The sequence below is a fragment of the Spermophilus citellus genome, assembly GCF_964194105.1.
Source record: "Spermophilus citellus genome assembly, chromosome: 3".
In the NCBI taxonomy this organism is placed as follows: Eukaryota; Metazoa; Chordata; class Mammalia; order Rodentia; family Sciuridae; genus Spermophilus; species Spermophilus citellus.
In genome coordinates, this window is record NC_138184.1 from 212,716,495 (window position 1) to 212,737,502 (window position 21,008).

At 39.4% G+C, this 21,008-nt stretch overlaps 1 protein-coding gene across 6 annotated transcripts in view; it reads left to right on the forward strand.

The window, feature by feature from the left end:
* The window catches only part of CALD1 (caldesmon 1), a 208,842-nt gene that overhangs the window by 110,131 nt on the left and 77,703 nt on the right, over positions 1 to 21,008 (forward strand). For 5 of the 6 annotated variants that reach the window (XM_081282836.1, XM_081282833.1, XM_081282835.1 and 2 more), the window contains exon 3: positions 4,911 to 5,022. In XM_081282836.1, coding sequence (XP_081138962.1) covers positions 4,952 to 5,022 — 71 coding nt within the window. In that variant the 5' untranslated portion in view covers positions 4,911 to 4,951. Of the gene's footprint in view, positions 1 to 4,083; positions 4,213 to 4,910; positions 5,023 to 21,008 lie in introns of those variants that run through there. The other variant, XM_081282837.1, reaches the window with a different exon arrangement.

Genomic DNA, 21,008 nt, shown 5'->3' on the forward strand with positions numbered 1-21,008 from the left:
AAGTTCTACCTCTTAAAAGTCCCTCTACTTCTTAACATTGCTGCACGAGGACCAAGCTTCTGGCACAAGAACACCAGGGGGACAAACCACATCCAAACTTTAGAAGGCTGGCAGAAGTTTAAAGAAATACAAGTTCAAAGACCTTTTCTGTCTTATTCATTGTTGTGTTCTGTTGCCCCCGTACCTGGTACATGGTCATGCTCTACAAATGTTTATGGAATGTCATCTGTATAAATGTTTCTGTGAGACTTCATTGAAGTAGTTGGTGCATGGAATTGACAGTGAATGCAAAAGGACAGCTGCTTTGTAAGGTGCATCTCATGGTGGCCAGGGGCATTGGAAGACTAGAGTCCTTTGTATCAGAAATAACCACGTGAGGATGACGTTGTGTTGAGGAGAGGAGCAAGGTGTGTGATAAGGAAGGTGGAAGGCAAGAGAAGAAGCTTCTGAGATATCAAAGAAATGATGCTGTCGAATATATGACCATCCCCATCTGTGACTCTTACACAGACCATAGGGAGGCTCCATAAATATTGGAAAGGCTCATTTAACTGAGATCTCTTGTGACTTGGGAATTAAATGCGTTTGAAACTGAAGGCAGGGGTGATTTTCAAGATCAATTCTGATCTAAACTCCTAAGATATAAGAATTAAAGTGGAGAGTGCTAATGATAGTCTTCTCAGAGCTTCTCTGGGCCACTCTTAAATGTTCCCTGAAGCAGAGAACGATTTCCAGGGGGAAAATGTGAATCAGTCCATTTTGAAATTCTGTAAAATGTGGATGATAACAGCTCCCCATCTGTGCGTGTCTTTCTTTGTGCCAATTTTCCCCTTTTTATAAGGACACTTTATGTTGGATCAGGGTCCATCCTAATAATCCATCTTGACTACATCTGACCTTATTTGGAAATAAGGTCACATTCTGGGGTGCAGGAGGTTAGGACTTCAACATAATTTATTTTGGAAGAGGGCACTGTTCAATCCGTAGGAGAAAGTGAGGGCCAGGGTAGGGCACAGGGAGTAAATGAGAGCTCTGTACTTCCTATTTAGTTTTTCACTACTCTAGGAAATGAAGTCTGTCAATCAAAAATTTAAAAGATTTAAAAAATGGTCCATCCCATAGTACATACTCAGATAGTAGACACTCAGTGAGTGTTAGTTACTTTTGGAGGCCGCGTTAACTTACTCAGTGTCCCTGATACAAATTTTACTCTTGATGTTCTAAGGCCAATATTGGCAATATCCCCAAACCCGAGGACCACCCAAGACCCACATATATCTACAGGGGGTCACAATCCCATAAAGGAGTAAACAACTCTGTGAATATAAAACATCATAGAGTATTTCTTGGTTTTAAAGACACCTATCTGAAATTAAATTAAAAATTTTAAAGTTAGGGAGGAAGTTGGAGAAGAAAAAGAAGTATCAGAGAAAGAAAAGCAAACAAAACATAAACAAAAAGCATAAGAAATACTACTAAAAATTCCTTTTTTTTTTTTTTTTTTGGTACCAGGGATTGAACCCAGGGATGCTTAACCACTGAGCCACATCTCGAACACTATTATTATTATTATTATTATTATTATTATTATTAGAGACAGGGTCTCACTAAGTTGCTGAGGCTGGCTTCAAACCTGTGATCCTCCTGCCTCAGCCTCCCTAGCTGCTGGGATTACAGGCGTGCACCACCACACCCAGCAATATTCTACTCTTGAAAAAAAGTAGAGAAGGAAAGAAAAGAGGCAAAGATTCAGGAGGCCTTCAGGGCTGGCCAAATATGCAGGGACATGCTTCTTGTCACATCTTGCCATTCACCTGGACCACAAGCTTTTTCCAAAAGGCAGGACAGTGTGCTAAGTGATTTGAAACCTGTAACAGTGACCTATCACTTAATTACCATAAGAGTGTCCTGTTTAAAGAAAATCCAATACATGAGAAACCGCACTGGACACACAGATAACATTGGTGGGCAATGGGCAATGGTTTATCTGCCTTTGTAATGGGCTTTTTTTTTTCTGTTTTCACTTTATAAAAAGAGTCACATCAGAGGTCTTTCAATAACATAACTACAACTGTCCCCACACACAAATTTTGATTTTTGTAAAATTTTTCAAGAAGTCCCCTGTCGCATACATCAATGGATACCTCCTCCTCGGGCCTGCCTTTTTCTTTCCTGCTGCCTGTCTGTTTGGTACGCCTGAGAGCTTCGTGGTTTTCAGAGTCTCTCTGGGTTGACATTTCTTCACTTCACTGCTTGAGAGTTTTTGTTTCCTAACCAATGTGGCTGGAAAGAATTCAACACTGACTGGGGGCAGAGGAGGAAATGAGGGATTACCAGCTGGGGACAAGGAAGCTGCTGCTCCCAAAAGAGAAGAGAAAATTTTTAAAAATCACAATTCTACCTAGACCTGGCTCCTTGTACACAGGGATAGTGCAAGAGACCTTCAGAGGAGCTCTGGGAGGTAGAGTGTGTGGCTGAAGGGAGACCTCCAGCCCCATCCCTGGAGACCCACCAAGATCAATCTTCATACACATCCACCTTCTGTCCCTCGTACTGCGCGCGCGCACACACACACACACACACACACACACACACACACACCAGCCGAAGAGTCACACCACACGGTGCACAGATGTGTTTTTGCTCTGTCTTCTCCCTCACTTGCAGCCACCCAATATCCATGAAGCATAAGCCAGACAGGCTCTGGTCTGAAGCACTGCAGGCAACACCAGCTCCTTTTCTCTTTTTCTCTCCCTTCTCAGTGCCCCCACCTCACTCTGACCTGCATTCCAACCATAGGGAGCTTTTCTATGGTTGGAAAAGAACAAAAAGTGCCCAAGGATTCACTAAAAGGTGAGGAGTAGGAGGAGAGAATGGGTACAAGAAAAGGAACTCACAGAGGTAGAGATCCAGCAAGGATGGTCCACCAAAGTGACCACGAGATGCTGGTCGGTTGCACTTGCCTTTGAGTTCTGCAGGATATCACCCACCTCTGCAAATCAAGTGCATCGGGACCTCCTGGGATGGCCTGTTTCTTAGCACCTCCAAAAGAGGTACAGGTGGAGCCCTGCAGGAGGCAGATACTCTCCAAGCTACCTGGAAAATTCAAGAAAAGTAAAATAGTTTGCTGTCAACAGACTTTTCTCCCATTTCTGTTTGCTGTCATTATTATTATTCAAGAGGCTATTTTGAGGGTAACAAAAGACTATATTGAAAGAAGAAAAGAGACAACCCACTCCCTCACTGGACCCAACCAGCATTTGTACCCCAAATTGGGTCCCCACCATCCACACAGCTGCCTCACACATCAGCACTGTGGTTGGAACAGGAGCTCACGCCAGGAGAGAAAGACTCTCAGACAACCTTGTAGAGGACTTCAAGTCGTTTTTTTTTTTTTCATTCTAATAATTATGGGGAGATCAGACCCAAAAGTGTAGAGAAATGCATTTATGGTTGATAAAAAAAAAAAAAAAAAAAAAAAAAAACAACTGGTTGTCTTCTTCATCACCAGCCAGTCTTAGGAAGTCTTCTTGGTCGGAGTGAAACAGAAAAACAGATTTCCAACTTTAAAACCCCCAATAATTTGAATTCCTAAAGATTTCTGATGCAACTTAAATAATACCCTTGAGAGTTGGGTTTTTTTTTTTTTTTTTTGGCTGAGATTTTGTTTCTGTTTTTGTGGGGATTTTTTAAGAGAGGAAAACAAATACATCTTGAAGAGAAAAGAATTTGACACTTTATTTAAGAAAGTTTCTGCAACTTGGCTTCAAAACCTAAGTTTTGCTTTTAAGGATGCCATCAGGTGATGGCTTGGGGCTTTCACAGCGCCTGATTTTCTTACACAGGGCAAATGGCTCATCTTGTGTGCACAGAAGGGGCTGGAAAATATTTTTTTGTGATCGGAGTGCAGCAGAGAGCCTAGGATTCCAGAGGAAGTGGAGACCTCCCGCTCCACACAGGAAACGATCTCGAAGCAGGCTTTAAATGCCAGATTCCAGGCTGAGTTTAACTAACCACTGACAGCTCTGTAAACAAAGCAAGGACAAAAAGAGCCCGCTTCCCCTTTCCCGGTAGTCATTTTGGGTTTGGGGGCTGCAGGGGAATTCTGAAAGGCTTGACTCCATGGCACAGAAACACAGGGGAAGCGGGCTCCTTATTTGAAGAGCTTTGGAAAAAGAACATCTTTCTGGACTTAAAATCATCACGGAGGAGGTAGGAAAGGGTAAAATGGTTGGATTCCATCTGTAGAAAGAGCAGGGATTTTTGAGCTCTAAAACCAGCTTGGTCACAATTTAACTGCTTTTAAAAACACTGCTTTGTGATGTTTATTTTCAGCAAAATTATTGCTGCAGTCATTATTCAAATCCTGATGCTAATACTTTGAGAATATGCAAATAATGCCTAGATCTATTCGGTGCCATTCTATTTCTCCCTTACTTAATTCCTTATTTCTTTTCTTGCAACTTACACCCCCCAAACACACTTTTATGTGCACGTGCACACATGTGCACACACTCTTCTGTTTTTCTCTTTCTTTGTTCACTTTTCCACAACTTTTGTCTGGGATTCAGCCAATTACCAAGAACAAAAATCATTCAGTAGCTCTCAGGTTATTCTACCATTATGTCAAGTCTTTAAAGCCTCTCTGTCTCCTCAGGTCTGTTATTATTATCATTTTTAATGTGATCCTGGGATCTTACTTATTTGTTTCTAATAGTTTCAGAAATGAGAGTGGCTTTAACTCAGCTGGGGAGTCAGAAATTGGTCACTAGCTATCCATTATCAGTCTTCTATGGTATTTTTCTTAGGAGGAAAGAAAAAAATGAAAAACTGGAGGGAGGGTTAAAGCCATGCCTGGGAGGTACTAGTCGAACTTGTCCATGATACTGACTCTGCCTCCTTCCTTTTAGATCCAGACACCATCTGGTCTCCCTAAGACTGAACCCACACCATGGATGATTTTGAACGTCGCAGAGAACTCAGGAGGCAAAAGAGGGAGGAGATGCGGCTGGAAGCAGAAAGGTAGAGATCCAGGTGGACACAGCCTTGCACTTCATGATTCACACTGTTGGTTTCAGACCTCAGAGACTGTTCCCTCTGAAGGGACAAATGTGGCCATATTGCATGCCAAACTGTTTGCAGAAGTAGCTGAGAGACATTTTCCCTAACTGTTAAGACTAAATTTTGCATTAAAAAAAAAGAAAAGAAAAATCTTGGAGAAGAATCAAATAGTTGTGTTTAATCGGTGCTTTTCATGGGAGAACTTTGAATGACAGACTATATGTGAATAGTGGTTTTAAAAGTACTGATGATACTGAGATGATAGGAAAAAATGCCAAATATTGAGTATTGGAAACATTTAGGAAATGGGGTCTTTTGTCCAAAACAGTAGAGACAGAAAGCCCCAGGTGACTCTTGTGATAATTCTTTTTTCTTATTAGAAAAGCATCCAAGTCAGGTATCTGTGTAGTAAAGGTTGACAGCCAGTGAACTGTATTAGCATGGAGATTGTTGGTGTGGTTGGAAGCAGTTAGTGCTGTACTGGTGACCTGAATGGCAGGTTGCGGGGATAAAGTATTGGCATATGACATACCAGGCATAGATGTCTATTTTAACATTTTAGGCCTCACAGCAAAAGACAGTGGCATTTAACATGGCTAAAAATCAGATGTTCTTTTGATAGTTCAGGAGTTTTCTCCTCTCATAAAGAGTTGTTAATTGTCCCTCTCATTTGTGATCACAGGAAGAAAACTGTTAAAACACTGCTTTTAAATTCAAACCACTTTTGCTTCCCACTTGTCCCCAGTGCACAGATGAAAAGATGGTGGCAAGAAGATCCCCTCACGATCCTGCAGTAGGAAATTGAACTTATACTTGTAGCAAAAAGTATTGAGGGCTTTATTTATAGAAAGAATGAAAGAGAAGATAAAATGTCTGCCTTGGATTGACTTGGCCAGGGTGGGTTGCCATTCATGGAATGTCTGTGCACATACACATGGCCCCATGGATGGTACCTGTGCACTATAGGACCAAACCCTAGCTCTGCTACTTAGCCCGGTTACCATGAGCAAATGACTTCTCTTTAAGCCATGGTTGCCTTTATTTATCAAATAGGCATGATATTTATGTAGCTTGTATGGTTGTCAGGAAGATTATTGAACTTCATAAGTGACTTTGCCCACTACCTGGCAAATAATGCCATGAATGAGAGCTTTTGTTATTATTATTACTAACCATTATTACTAGTTAAACAAGTAAAAAAAACAACATAGTGATAGAGCTGGAAATAAATATTACTGCCAAGAGAAGGAAGGGTAGTCATTATCCTGATACACAACTAGTCAGAAAAAGCTTTTTGGAAGTAGCAAGGAAGTGTTGGAGGAAATGTTGATGGTGATGAGGCTGTCTAGGAGAGGAACTGACACCACAAAGGCTCAGAGGGGAAATAAGAATCCTGGTACAGTAAACCTGTCAGGTGCTGGAGGAACAGGGGTTGGTCTAGTACATCCTCAGTGTTTCTATTTCATGTTAAAGGAATAGAAAGAGACCTAACAAGGGAGTTATATGGGTTAAAGTGTGTTGGAAAAAATCGTCTATAGTAGACTAGAATCTGGAGATCCCTGCGCCAGTAGAGTTCATATTAAACTTAGGGGCCTGAATCTGGACAGTGACTATGGAAATGGAGAGAGGTCACAAATGAGAGGGACAATTAACAAGTCTTTTATGAGCGGAGAAAACTCAAAGACAATTCCAGAAACTGTCAGCCCGAGGAGCTGAAAGAAGGTTTCTCACTGTCCTCTCTGGGGAAGCAGGGAAGGATTCCATTCTGGATTGTCTTGAGAATAGTGTTTAATTTCAGGTAAGTTTTATTCAAATGGAGATATCCTCCCAGGCACTTGGAGATAGGGAATGCCAATCTTCATTCAGAAAGGAAGAGAAATTCTTATTAGAAAAATAAATCTGGGCAAACTTCATACGATGGTAGTCATGGTGGTGGTGTAAAAGCTGAAGTGATATCCCAAGAAAGCAAGTATGCAAAGAATGAAATGTCCTAAAGACATAATAGAAACCGTCAACAGAGACAGAGGTTCAGGAAATGGGGGAGAAGCAGGCAGGGGATGAGGCCCCGTGGTGAGTGGACCTCAAGGCCGATAGGCAGTGTCTGGGCTGTGCTGTTTGGGCCTCAGGTTCTCCTGACAGTCTACAGAATATCCTGACCCAACCAATACTTATTAACCACCAATCAGGTTTCAGTGTCTGTTCTAGGGATGTGGGAAATAATTCTGATACATGGAAAGACATAGTTTTTGCCTTCATGGATCTCAGGACATGCTAGGAAACCACGGGTCAGGCCAGAGCGCAGGGGCCTGACAGAGTCAAGGCTGATGGACTCAGGAAGGGGGACATGGCTATGAGGCACCGTGTTAGATCATCAGGTTGGTTTCTTCAGCTTCTTTGCTTTCTACATCAATAGGGGGTGAGTGAATCATTGTGAGAGGAATGACAGAACCAACTTGCTGTGGTTAGAGCCAGGCTGTGATTAGAATGAATAAACCACATTTTTTCAGACTCAGGACTTTGCTGAAGAACTGACCACATAGCTACTCAATTGGTTTCCTCGGGTTTTATGTTTTTCATTTTGTTTTTTAAATTGTGTGTGTGTGTGTGTGTGTGTGTGTGTGTGTGTGTGTGTGTGTGTAAGGATTTGTTTTCTCTTGATGTCATTCTTAAATAAAGCTTAGTGTGGTACCCTTAATAACCTCAAATAAATTCACACAAATTTATCCTAACCTTTTTTGCTTACATTTCTGTCTGCATTACTTCTTTTGGTGTATCATGTTCCATTTGTTTTCTTCTCTCTCTCTCTCCCTCCTCTTTATTTCTTTATAAGAGAGAGAGGTAAAGGACTTCCTTATATTTGTACTAAGTTTACCTTTCCATGTTTCAAGGTGGACCTTCAGTTCTGTTATTCTAGTAAGTCCATGTTCCCCTGCAGGCTTTTATAAAACCTGATCATTCGCAGGAGCAGCACAGGTCAGGCCTGGTGGTCCAGCCAACTTTAATGGGAAAGTGCAGGGTGTGTACAGGAAACAGATGGCCAGAACCAGAAAGCCAGGGTCGTCTAAAATCATGGTTCTGATTTGAAGACAAAGAGCAAGTGGGACCCTGGGCAAGTCCTCCTTCCTTTAGGTCTAGACCTTGGCTTCCTCCTGTCACACAAGTGGGTGTTTCCTCAAGGGAAGTGATGGTCAGTTTAAACTTTCTTTTGCTTTTAGGATTGTCTAAGTTTTGGGGATGATCTTATATTACTTTATTTTAAGACGAATAAACCATGACGGTTTTCCATACCCCCCCCCAAAAAATAATGATATTTCTGTGACTCTGTGAAGTATACCTAGTACCAGACTGGAGAAAGCCTAACTTTTCTTTGGATATAGGGACCCAAAAGAAAGCACTTGTCCCAGATCTGGAATGGCAGTGGAGTATATTAGCCAAAATAAGTGGTTCCAAGACTCAGGTCCATGCATTCATCCTCAACACATTTTTATTGAGCATCTATTCTGCTCCAAGCTCTGAGTTCTGTGTTCAAGGCACTGAGAATAGACTAAGAGAATGACTGAAATGGAAAGAGCTTGCTTTTCAATCTAGAGAAAGCCAGGTAATGATCAAGAAACTATATTTTTATCACTTAATATAATGTGTACCCTGATATTGGTTCACACATTAAAGATGACTTCTACCTTTGCATGCTGCACCTCTGCATTCCTGTGGGGGAAGGGGACCCCACAGAGAAGAAAAAGTCCATTGACCTTCCTTGCCCACAGAGGCTTTTCTAATAAAATACCTTGTTGTTTTAATTTGTTGCCATTCAGTTTGCAGTGATAAATAATTTAAAGTTGTTCTCTCACTGGTTGTCATAACCACAAATTAAAATAGGCCAGATTTTTAGACATTTTATTCTTCAGAAATAGAATTTTTAAATATCATTTTTAAAAACAACTAATTGCACATGTATACTTAGCACATGTGGGCTTTCATGTGCCTGGGGCTGGAATTCACTTACTGCACCACGGCTGCCCCAAGCTCTGCCTTGCACAGATCTCATTCTTAGGTTTGAGCCCAGTCCATCTTGAATGATCTAGCTTTCCAACAACCTAGACTGCAAACCTAGGTCACTGAAAATATGCTTCCCTTCTTAGTCTTGTCCCCCAGCCTGCTCAACTTTTATGCTGGTCACGATATCCTTGTTCTTTGGCTTTCACACTGTAGGTTTTTGAGAAGAGGTCATTAGATTTGGTAAAAAGAAGGTACTTCATTCAGTTATCAAATATATATATATATATATATATTGAATATCTACAAAGTGCAAGATCCTACACTGAACTATGGAGACCCATGGTCTCTAGTAGAGGCCAGATGTCAATAATCACAAAGCTCACCTCCTAGAGTCATCTTAACCCAAAGGGGAATAAAAACACTTCAGTACACAGAAGGAAATGTGCAGGTAATCAGTGAAAATCCGTAATGCATTCTTCCTAGCAAAAGTCATTATTTGTACACATCTCATAAGAAACTATTTTCCCATCAATTACCTGTTAGAATGAATGAATAATAAAATTTTAGTTTTGCTACATTTGTTCTCCATCTCTCTTATAAGAATAAAACCTTACATAGATTTATTCTTCTTTCCTTTCTGTTTCTCTTTTCTCTCAATCCCCCTCGCTCTCTGCCTTCATCTCCGTATTCCTCAGTGCACCCTTATGTAATTTCCTGAGGTCTCTGTGCATCTTCACCAACACTCGATTCTTTGGTCTCTCTCTCTCTTCCTATATATACTCCTGAACCATCTATGCATGCACATGTGTTTGCGTCATAAGAGAATACATATGTATAGTGGGAAGGAAAGGGAAGACATTTTCCAAGGGGTCATCTAGCTCTCTTTCCATTCAACAAGTACAAAAAAGTGCTAGGCCTTTTATATGCATCTAGTAAATATGGACCAGCAATGGCACCAGCAATACATATGTCAGAATGGAATACATGTATTCTATATAAAGGAAGGACCACCAGGAAGTGTAATGGTCAGAGACATATATCGTAGTTAGGGGCATGGGCTGTAGCCTTAGGCAGCTGTGGTTCAAATTGCAGGTCTGCCATTATTAGCGGTCTAACTATTCACATTATTCAGTTTTTCAAAACTTCTATTTCCTCCTGTGTGAAATGGGCAAAACAAAAGTATCAACTTCATTGGGTTTGTGTGGGAATAACTGATAATTCAAGAAAGTATTATCAAAGCCCTAATCATTTAATGAACAATCCCTACCAGTAAGCATCACTAAGAATTATTATTACCTAATTTAATTTTCTGCAATTCAAAAAGAGAAAAGAAAATTTTAAAACATGAAAGCAATTCTGTATTTTTCTCAGAAGAACTCTGGGCACAATGAAAAGCCAGAATTTGCTATTGAATAAAGAGAGTTTCAGTGGGTGTGACAGGTAACAGGGCCTGAGGAAGGATTGTGTCCTCTCTGCCAGAAGAGGTAGTGCCAATTCAAGTGGAGCTGTTCTTTTGAATTTGGCCAAAAGGATTTTGAGCTTTGGTGTCTCTTCCGAGAACCCTGCAGTGATGTTTTTATCCATGAGGAAATCTGCAGTGGACATACTTGGCCTGAGGTTGGCTTGGCTTTCACCACGAGCAGAGCTCTCTCACTTTTCAAGGCCTGAACTCATTACATCCCTTCCACGCCCAACGCCAGCTCCTCTTTCTGATCAGAAGAAAGGCCCCTATTGTTGTGTTATCAGATTCAGAGGCGCATGAGCATCAATAAAGGGAATGAAAACACTCCTGTTATTGTCATCATTCATACATTTTTATGGGCTTCTGAAATATCCTGATGATTAGACATTTAAAAGTAAATATTTTTACTGCACTGGAGAAACAAGCGATTTTTAAAAATCCATTGGGTCCATGAAATCCCCTTCCAGAACTGTGTCCTGGAAACTTTTGCATGAGATTCAGTAGCATATGGCAATCGATGATTAGACTACACACAGGCACACACAAAAGCACTTGTTCAAAATGCTTAAAACATGACCCTGAAATTTTCAAATAAAAATATTTTCAACTTTTTTTTTGTTATTTTATAATCAGAACATGATTTTCCATTAGAGAGTTAAGTAAAATATTGCTTTGAAACTGTCTAAATCTTTAAAGTAGCTGGATTTGCTCAAAACTTCCCTTTAGTGTCTTCAGAAAATCGATCCCTCCAGGGGAGGGTTGGCATTCATTATCTAATTTTCTTTATTTTGAATTAAAAGAAAATTAACTTTTAATTTCTCCAGTAATTGGCTTGAAAGAGACTTTAAATGATGTCTGTCAAGTTTTCATATCCAATATTATGTAGGTTTGGTACAACTTAAATGTAGGGACATGCATAAGGTGAGGTAGCTAATTCCCACCAAAGCAATCTTCGTGTCTAGCCACATAAGAAGAAAACACATAAAGTCTTGTGTATCCTCCTTTTCCAGTTTTTTTTTCACTCTAAATTAACTGTTTATTACCTCTGCCAATTTGACCTGCCTATATCAATTTCCAGTAGCCTAATAATTCCTCTGCAAAACATCAGAAGCTCAGGATCTACCCAAAGTGGCATTTATGCCCTGACTAGGCCTAAACTTTTAGTATAAAACAACTGAAAATCTTGGTTCTTAAGAACTTCCATGCTAACCCATAACTTCATTCTCAGTTGAAAAAAATGCAGCCTATCTATGAGTCAGGATACTTAAAACAGTGGTAAACTTTTCTGAACTGTTTCTACATGTGACTTTTATAAGTTATCAATCTTCTGCCACATGGGGAGGAGCAGAATGACATGGTAGTCAGGTATGAGAGTGGTGAAGTCTGCATTCAAATCCTGGCTGTGACAACTATCATTTACAACTATCATTTGTGTTACTTTGACAAATTATTTAAACCTCTCTTGTTTCTATTTATTTACCTACAAATATAGGGATAATTATATCTGTCTCACACGGACATTGTTAAGACGAAGCTATTGATCCATATAGAGAGATCTACACAGTGACCAACATATAGTATATACTCAATAAATGTTAGGCATTATTATTAAAATCACATTGATGTTTTAGTAGGCCTTCTATAGAAAATAAAATTTTATTTGAATTTGAATTTGATGTCTTTGCTGGCTCAGCCATTACAATTTACTGTACCCTTACTGTGAAGCTTCTTTCCTATAGTGGTCTTGACACTTGCTAAGACATTTCTGTTGAAGTTGGGAAAAAATTAAATCTTCTGGCTGGCTACCTCTAAGCTTATTGCACAAGTATAACCATTACATGCAAATTTCATAATCAAACACTGTAGACATGTTAATCTTCAAATTCATTATTGAGATATCCTTTATTTTAAATATAATATCTCAGATAGTAAATATATTAAATATAAATATAAATTAATTAATATTACATATATTCATTTCAAATATAATATCTAAAACACCACTCAGAATTTCACTTTAAAAACTCAATTGATTTAGTAAAAATTGTTCTCAAGTGGGAAAAAGGACATCTGCCAAATGTTTCATTTAATATTTGAAAGAAAAAACCCTGGCTTTTTCTTTAAAATAAATGGCATGCCAGGTTCTAGGTGATGTACTCTATATACATTATCTCATTTAATTGTCAAAACAAGCCTATGACCTGGATGTCATTATACCCATTTTACAGCTGAGGAATCCATGGGTCTGGAAATTCAAAAAACATTCCAATTTCATATAGCAGAGAGTTCGACCCAGTTCTGCTTCCCTGCCCCAAGTCTCAGAACCTTTCCATTATAGCAATCAAGCAATGGAATTTTTTATGTCTCAACTGATTGTCTTGGCTGAGGGTCCATCGTCTTTATAATGGTAAAATAACTTCCTAAGACAAGGAGGAATCATTCACAGCAGTTATGTGGCAACCGACTGAATGAAGAGCGTTGAGCCAGTTGAACTGTTCGTTATGCTTATTCAGGTAAATTGCTTACATGTGTAGACAGTCATTGTTTTCTTTGCCCTAAAAAAAAATAAAAATAAAAATAAAATTTCCCGTGTTATTCCCATTTCACAGAAAAATAGAAACAGAGGAGATCAGGTTTTCTTCCTCAAGCCAAAGAAGGCTGTTGGCAGGACCACTTTTGACTTTCCCTGGGGTTTTCTGAGTAAGGCTCTATTCGCCATAAGGACAGGGACTCAGTCACATCAACACTCCTAAAAACTTAAGGCTGTCACTGACCTTGCATCATCTCCTGCAGTGGAATGTTCCTTTTGCACGGTCGGACCACACCTTCCTTACCTGGAAACTCTGGTGAAAGGTATGGCCCCTTCTCCAAGAAAAATGCACATAGGCACCCATAAAATACAGCAGTAAATTCAGTGGCACCGTGGACCTCCCAAAGCCCATGAACTCAGGGCCAAGAATCCTTGATCTAATGAATCTGAGAAGCTTCATCTTTGTGAAGACACTTAGGTCCAAAGAGGTTGACCCCTTCAAGGCCACCCAGCTAAATTGAGGCAGGGTCTGCTTGAACAGTGTAGCCCCCTGCTGAAGAGAAGGCACCCTGATTCTGCTGTCCACACAAAATGCCGATGGCTACTGCTTAGAAATTTCACTCAGACTCTCTAACCCCATGTGTTCATCTGGAGCATACTTTGGGGAGGAGTTTATACTACAGTGTATTATTGCATATAGAACATGTTCACATTTCAAAATAGCTTATGGATAATATGTCTAAATAAAAGGAAATTAGACCAAATTGTGATGAGTAAAATAAAAAACAAACAAACAAACAAAACATGAAAATAAGTGTGTTGGGGGGCGGGGGCAGAATAAGAACAGTTAAAAACTGGGGCTTGAACTTTGCCATCTGACATGAGAAGAGAAAAATATGGTGATTTTGCAACTAGAACCCTATTTTTCATCAATTTAAAATATCTTTTACTTGCTATATGTCATCTTGGCACGATTTCTTTAAACAAAGCTTAATTATGGAACTAAGTTATTATGTCAGCTTTCTCTGTCCTTCCCAATTTCATTTTGGCAGTTCAAACTCATCCAAGGATTTTTCTCCCTAAATATTAAGGGAGAGAGAGGGGGCGGGGGAATTGGTCTGATTCCTTACAGAGGAATTCATATTTCACTTTCATTGCTACTGTCTTTGGAAAGAATGGGGTAGATCTGGAGTGGGACCCAGACACGTGCCTTCCAGGAGTAGGATCCAGAGTCTTTCAGACTTAGGTTCAAATCCCAGCTGGGTTACCAAGGCTGATTTCACTCAGACTCTCTAACCCCATGTGTTCATCTGAAAAGTGGCCATCCTAACAGTCTTCCTTCCAAAGTATCCAGCAGATTATAAAGCAACTGTTCAGTATAGTTTCCAAAACACGACTGGCACTCAGCCAAGGTTACCTGTTGGTGTTTTTTCTGAGGGTTAGAAGACATGATGTGGAAGGAGCTATCAGAAAAGCCCTCTCTGAAGTCATCTCCCAGGGAATTTGGCTTTATGACAGCTACCTTCTGGGGTGTCACTGAACAAGGGAGGCACAGTCCCCAGGTCATTAGACAGCCTCAATCTAATCTCTACTCTGTTTCAAGTCTGTTTAGCAGCCACCTTAAACACGATGAGTGAATCTTCGATATGAAAGTCTCCACCCTGAAAAGAAATGCATCTCCTTATCCTTTTTTGAGGGAGTGGGTAACCTGGGATAGAATTCGGGCATCTGACCCTTGAGCCACATCCCCAGCCCTATTTTTTAATATCTTTATTTATTTTATTTATTTTTATGTGGTGCTGGGGATTGAACCCAATGCCTCACCTGTTTGAGGCAAGCACTCTACCGCTGAGCTATAACCCCAGCCCCAGCCCTATTTTTGAATTTTATTTAGAGACAGGGTCTCACTGAGTTGCTTAGGGCCTTGCCATTGCTGAAGCTGGCTTTGAACTTGTGATCCTCCTGCTTCAGTCTCCAGAGCCACTGGGATTATAAGCGTGTGCCACCATACCTGGTACACCTCTTTTTTTTTTAAATTTTTCTTACTAGTTTGACATCAAGACAAAAACACAAGATAATCTGTTACCTAACATATCAAGCCTTTATCTCCATCATATATCCATATATAAAATATGTAATTCATCATATATTTTAAATAGATTTTTTGACTTGTGAAACTGTAATTTCTTTTTCATAATGCATAATCAGTTGTTTCAAAACTATTAAAGCAGCAACCCAATGTTTCTCAGCACCACTACAGTATACAGACAGTAAGCTAATAGTATATTAAAAAAAATGCATATACCTAATTTTTACAAAATGACTTTGAAACATTTTATTCCGCATGGCTGAATGCATTCATTTTAACTATGATAAAGCTGACACATGAAAAATAACATGAAGCAATATACATATAGAAGTCCTAAATCATTATAACATACCACTCCGCTGAAGATCTAGCACACTTTCGATTCCTTTAAAGTCCTGCACAACCATAGCCAATCCCTCCCCTTGATCTCTCCACTCACAGTAATTGCTAGTGTCTTGTCTTGATTAATTCATTTATTTTAAAACAAAATTCTGAATGAAGTAATAGGAATTCAGGTGATAGTTTGTTTGTTTCCAGGGCCCTATAACTGGGGCATTCCAAAAATTCTTTCCAAAGATTCTTTCCAGACACCTCAGGTAAAGTTGTTAATGAGAACCCACTTCCCTGAGAGGGCAAGAGCTTTGCCTTTCTAAACACATAGGACACCAAAGGAGTCTACACTTGGGGAACTGAGGGAAGTTTACAGGACTAGGAAAAAAAACATCCTTATCCAAAGACTGAAAATGTGATAAGGGCTCTCAGATCTTACCATTGAGTTGTCTCCTCTGCCTCTGGTTTCCTCACTGATCAGCAGGTATGAGATATCTGCTTTCATTGCCAGGTAGAAATGGCAACAGGAATGATTTCAGAGCATTCCAGAATCTTCATCAAGGGAAATCTAGCTCAATTGCTTTGAAGTCTTTTAGGGAAGTTCTTGACCTTTGTTATCCTGAAGGTCCTTACTGGTGTTACCCGAAAGTAGCAAAGGGCATGAAGCAGGACCTACAGGCTGTGTATGTAGATTCTTAGGCACCTGTGGACAAGGTTAAAGAGGAGTCCTGAGCAGACTTTGTGAACAAAAATAAGTTCTTTTCACTAGTTATCTACATAATAATCAACATTCATCAGTAGTTGGAAAATTAGTTTTTAGACTATTGTAAATCAGCATTAACTCGGGCTTCTCTATATCTGAATTTTTCATCGTTTATTTGGGAACTGTAGTAAAAGTAAGCTTTGAACTATTTATAAATAAAGGATTTGATTAGCATGTTAAATATGTAAGCTACATTCCATGCCTTGGTTTTTAAACACCAGAGATTACAACCTTTGAAACGTTTTAAAAAACTTTACAAACATTCACTTAACATTTAAAAGCTAATTTCCTAATCATAAGTCATTTTTATTCGTTCACTTTTTTAAACAAGCCTCTGATGTTTTGCTACCCTGGTGAGAGTTACCAGGTATACTTGAACATTTTTCAGGACAGAATTTCTTTTAAAATATTGTGTAATTTATAATGGCCTTCCTTCCAGGTAGTCTAGATTAGTGAGCTCTGACATTACATTTGAGATTGGTACCAATTGACTCAGTTAAAAATGTGAGGGTTTATTTTCCATTTTAATAACTCCCTACATCACATACAGTTCCTTTGTTGGAATAAAAATCTTGGTAAAGTACACATCTGCCACTATAAATAGCAGCCATAAGCCTGTGCATTCAGGAGTCTCCAGAGAGTGTATTTTAAACCCCAAATTGTTTAGAATAGGAAATTCTTCCACCATTCACATTTTCCATGGTGGGTGACATGGACTATTCCATGTCACATCCTCACTGGCTTCCATTTTCCTGTGCCACTTAGGAATCAAACTGACAGTTTCCAGAAGAGTGCTCAGTATGTTTTGTTTTATTTTTTTAAAATTTTCTTAAGGCTAGCTAGGTCTTATTGTCCTGCGGGAATTTTGCATACTTCTTGGGGCTCTCCAAATGAAAGCTAGATAACTCCCAGAGCTGGCTTCAGCAATTAGGTCATGAAAGAGTCCTTTATTTCTGGAACTAGTAGCTCTGCTGAGCCTGCTTAGAATAACAGCAGTCAACCCATTTTGGATTCCCACAGAAAACCTTGTGCCGTTGGCAGGTTTTTCTGGGGGAACTTAAGAGATTAATATGGAAAATAACTGAGCAGGAAGTGGGTGAAGGGATGGGCAGCAGGAGATGAGGGATTATTATCATGCTGGTGCAAAGACAAGAAGCATCATCAGGTATGATTGCACTGCACCTTTCCCAAGGCACTGTCGGGAACTGTGGTAGATGTGTATGTATCTCTGCCCATTCCTTCCTTAAACAATTCTTCTGTCTCTCCAATCAACACTATGTATAAATCTTGATTTTTCTTTTCCTTTTCAAGTGATGGACCATTTTGGCGATCTAATATTCATTTCTCCTTCCCTGATGCAGAAGATGAGAAAGAAACTACTATTTAGGAGTATTGGATAAAAACTTTGATGCAGAAAGAGTTGATACCAGATGCATTTCTTACTGTTACCTCCTTGAATAGCCCTTAATTCTTTTTACCTCACCATGAAAACTAACCTTTGCAATTACATGGGTTTTCCTTGAGCTGGCCTCTTCATGGTGTATCCTGACTAAACAAGGATTATCATTGCTACAGGTGCTCAGTGGATTCTGAACTGAACAGAATGGAGTTTCTGGAAAATTCAAGACTGAGGCAGGATAGAAATTCTCAAATCTTTTAGTTCCTAAGTGCCTCACATCTTAGTCACATGAATTTAAATTTTAGCATTGTGGCATCTGTCAGCATTTATGGTAAAGCTGAACTAACAAGGCATACCCCTTTAGAAAGGGTAAGTTTTCCCCAAGATCTCTGTCTGAAGGCCAGAATTTATTGCTAGGAGACTGATCTTGGCGTCCTGTTGGGTTTTGTGGTCAGAAATTAATATTGTCTTTCTTAAATTCTCTGAAAAGGGGTTGGACATTCAAATCACTGAACTCAAGTTTACAAAGCTACACACCCAAGAGTACAGTCAGTGGCAGGTAGAATCTGGTAACTTTGTCTTTTACCCAACTCTGGGGCTTTTTCCTCTGCCTTATGCCTGCCCAGCTTTGAAGGTGTAGGTAAAAACTCAATGATATCTAATTCCTACTAAGGAAACTACCTTTCAGATCAGGATAAAAGAAGAGACCCTGGCTAAACATCCAATAGATCTGGGCTTCCTCATCTATGAGACAAAGACACCACTTCCTAGGGTGGGTGAGAAAATGAAGTGATAGGTGGAAAAATACCTTCAAAAATGTATGGGGTGGGGGTTCGGGCTGGAGTTGGGGCTCAGGGGTAGAGCATTTGCCTGGCATGTGTGAGGCCCTGAGTTCAATCCTCAGCACCAAATATAAATAAATAAATAAAATAAAAAGATCCATTGACAACTAAAACATATTTTAAAAAAATAATGTCCGGGGGGGGGGGGGGCGTGCCTATGCCATACCTTTATCATATTGAGGTGTCTGTGCAGTTGATTTAAAGCAGGTTTCATTAGTCACGTGTTATGTTTCAAAGGAATCTTCACACTTAGCCTGCTGCCTAATGCCAGCTCACTCACCTGCAGGCATACCAGGCTCTCAAGGCTGAGGTACAGAGAAAATACTGTAAAATGTTACCTGTCACTCCTCCCTGAGCCTATCTCCTCTGAAAGGGGCTTAGGACCTCTGTTATAAATTAGAAAAAGGAAAACATTTTCATTGTCTCTTTCCCTGTAATTGTGACTCAAGGAGAAAATTCAAAAAATTTAAAATGATGGCTTTATCCTATTTGGAATGAGTATGCTATTTACCGAGAGAGCTATGCTTTGGGTCAGTTTACTTGTCTGGTTTTGCTTCTATGTTGGCAGAGGTGCTGCCGCTTTGAGGGATTCTGTGCTCCTCTACATCATGGACTTCTCGCTCCCATGCCTCTTGAATTTGGGGACTGCTCCCTTACCTCGAATGTTCAGCCCAGTGGTCACCCTTTGGGAAAATCCTTCCCAGATGTCTTTGATCAAAGTGACTGGTTCCCACATTGTCACACAGCACTTTTCATGTATATTAATTATCATCACCTATTTTAGGTCTGTATTTGTTCACATATCTGTTTTCTCCCTCAAATAGAAAGAAATACTAGATCAGAAACCACATCTTCCCCAAAGCTCAGACTACAATGTTGAATAGGCATCAATATTTCATTCACATCTGTATATCAAGGCAGAACTTTGCTAAGTGTGCTGAGCTATTTGAGAAGAGGAAGAATTGTTAGTGGCCTTCATGAAATCTTAGGGTGCTGACAGCATCAGCCCCCTTCCTAAGGTCCCATCATTTCCCAGATGAGCCTTCAAGTCATTGTAATCTTGATTCCATTATCTTCTTCTCCAGTGATGTGAAGAAATTCATCTCACGTATTTCTCTGATTATTAAGGATAATTGGACTTTTACATCAGAATTTTGACCACTTATGTTTAGTTTTACTATGGGGACAAATGATATTAACAGAAGAGTCAAATTCCTTTTGTTGGCTCTTTGCTCTGATATCTAAGCCCTTAGTATCATTTTCCATCAGCATCTATATGTAAAATCAGGTGATCATCCAATTACAGGGTTCTGACCAAACCCTCAGGAGTTTATCAGTGAACAAGCTATATAATCAAACCCTTCTCTAATGAAAGACCAAGTGTGTGGTTGGGAAGAGTAAAGCGTTTCATTTAATTCTATGAAATGGGAAGATGTAGACAAGGGGTGGGGTCAACCTCAAACTAGTGCTTATCAACTCTTTCTGAAATAGAGAGTGTCTAATGTACAAGTTGGGTCCAGAATTTAGACTTGTGTGTGTGTGTGTGTGTGTGTGTGTGTGTGTGTGTTGCTAGGGACTGAACCCAGGGCCCTGTGCATGTGAGGCAAGCACTCTACCAACTGAGCTATATTCCCAGCCCTGAAGTTTAGACTTTAAGTGGTGGATTGTTTTCTAGTATTAGGAAGAATAATGGATGAAAGAATAAAAGTAAATAAATAATGATATATAAAGCAATACATTTGAACTAAATCTTTTTATCAACATATGAGGGGTTCAAATTTTTTTTCAGTACAGTGGAACAGTTTTTGTTTTCTTTCTATAAATAGTCAATACACCTTGAAAAGTGCTGGAGGAATATTTTGAAGCTGAGTTTTTTCCTTATAAAAGTATATCTTTTGGTTAATTGGTTAACATAAAAGTTGTAATTAAAATAAAATCAGTGATCTGGAACACTCAGAACACGTGGGCCTGGAAGCACAATAGCATATCCTCAGAATTGTATCTCTTAATTTTTAACTTAATTTTTAGTTCTTAGATCCTCTAGGGAAGAGTCAGAAGGAAAGATAATTTACAGTTATTCTAGAAAGACTCTGAATTCTAAAATACCTGGGAGAATCTCAGATTACTCCAGCCCTCTCTACTTTGCAACATATTCATATTTCACATCATTGGCTTTCAAATCTGAAGTGACTGTCTGCTACTTTTTACAAAGTACCATCTATTTTATTTTCTTTATTATCTTCAAAAATCTTAAAATTAAAAAGTTTTCCAGATGGCCTCTGGCTTTTAAATAAGAAAAATGTATATAATTTTTTTAATTAAGTGCTTTCCCTTAAAAACCTGCCTACTTCTGGACTATAAATTAATGAGCACAAAAGAGCTCATTTGCTTGTCCTACATTAATCCTAATAAGAGCTTGATTTTATTGCTCAATAACTTCAAAGTAAAATAGCTTCCTAATGCTGAACACTTTCTTCTCTATTTCTAATCTCCTGCCTGAGGCTGCCACCAAAAAAGGCACCTAAGAATTCTACAA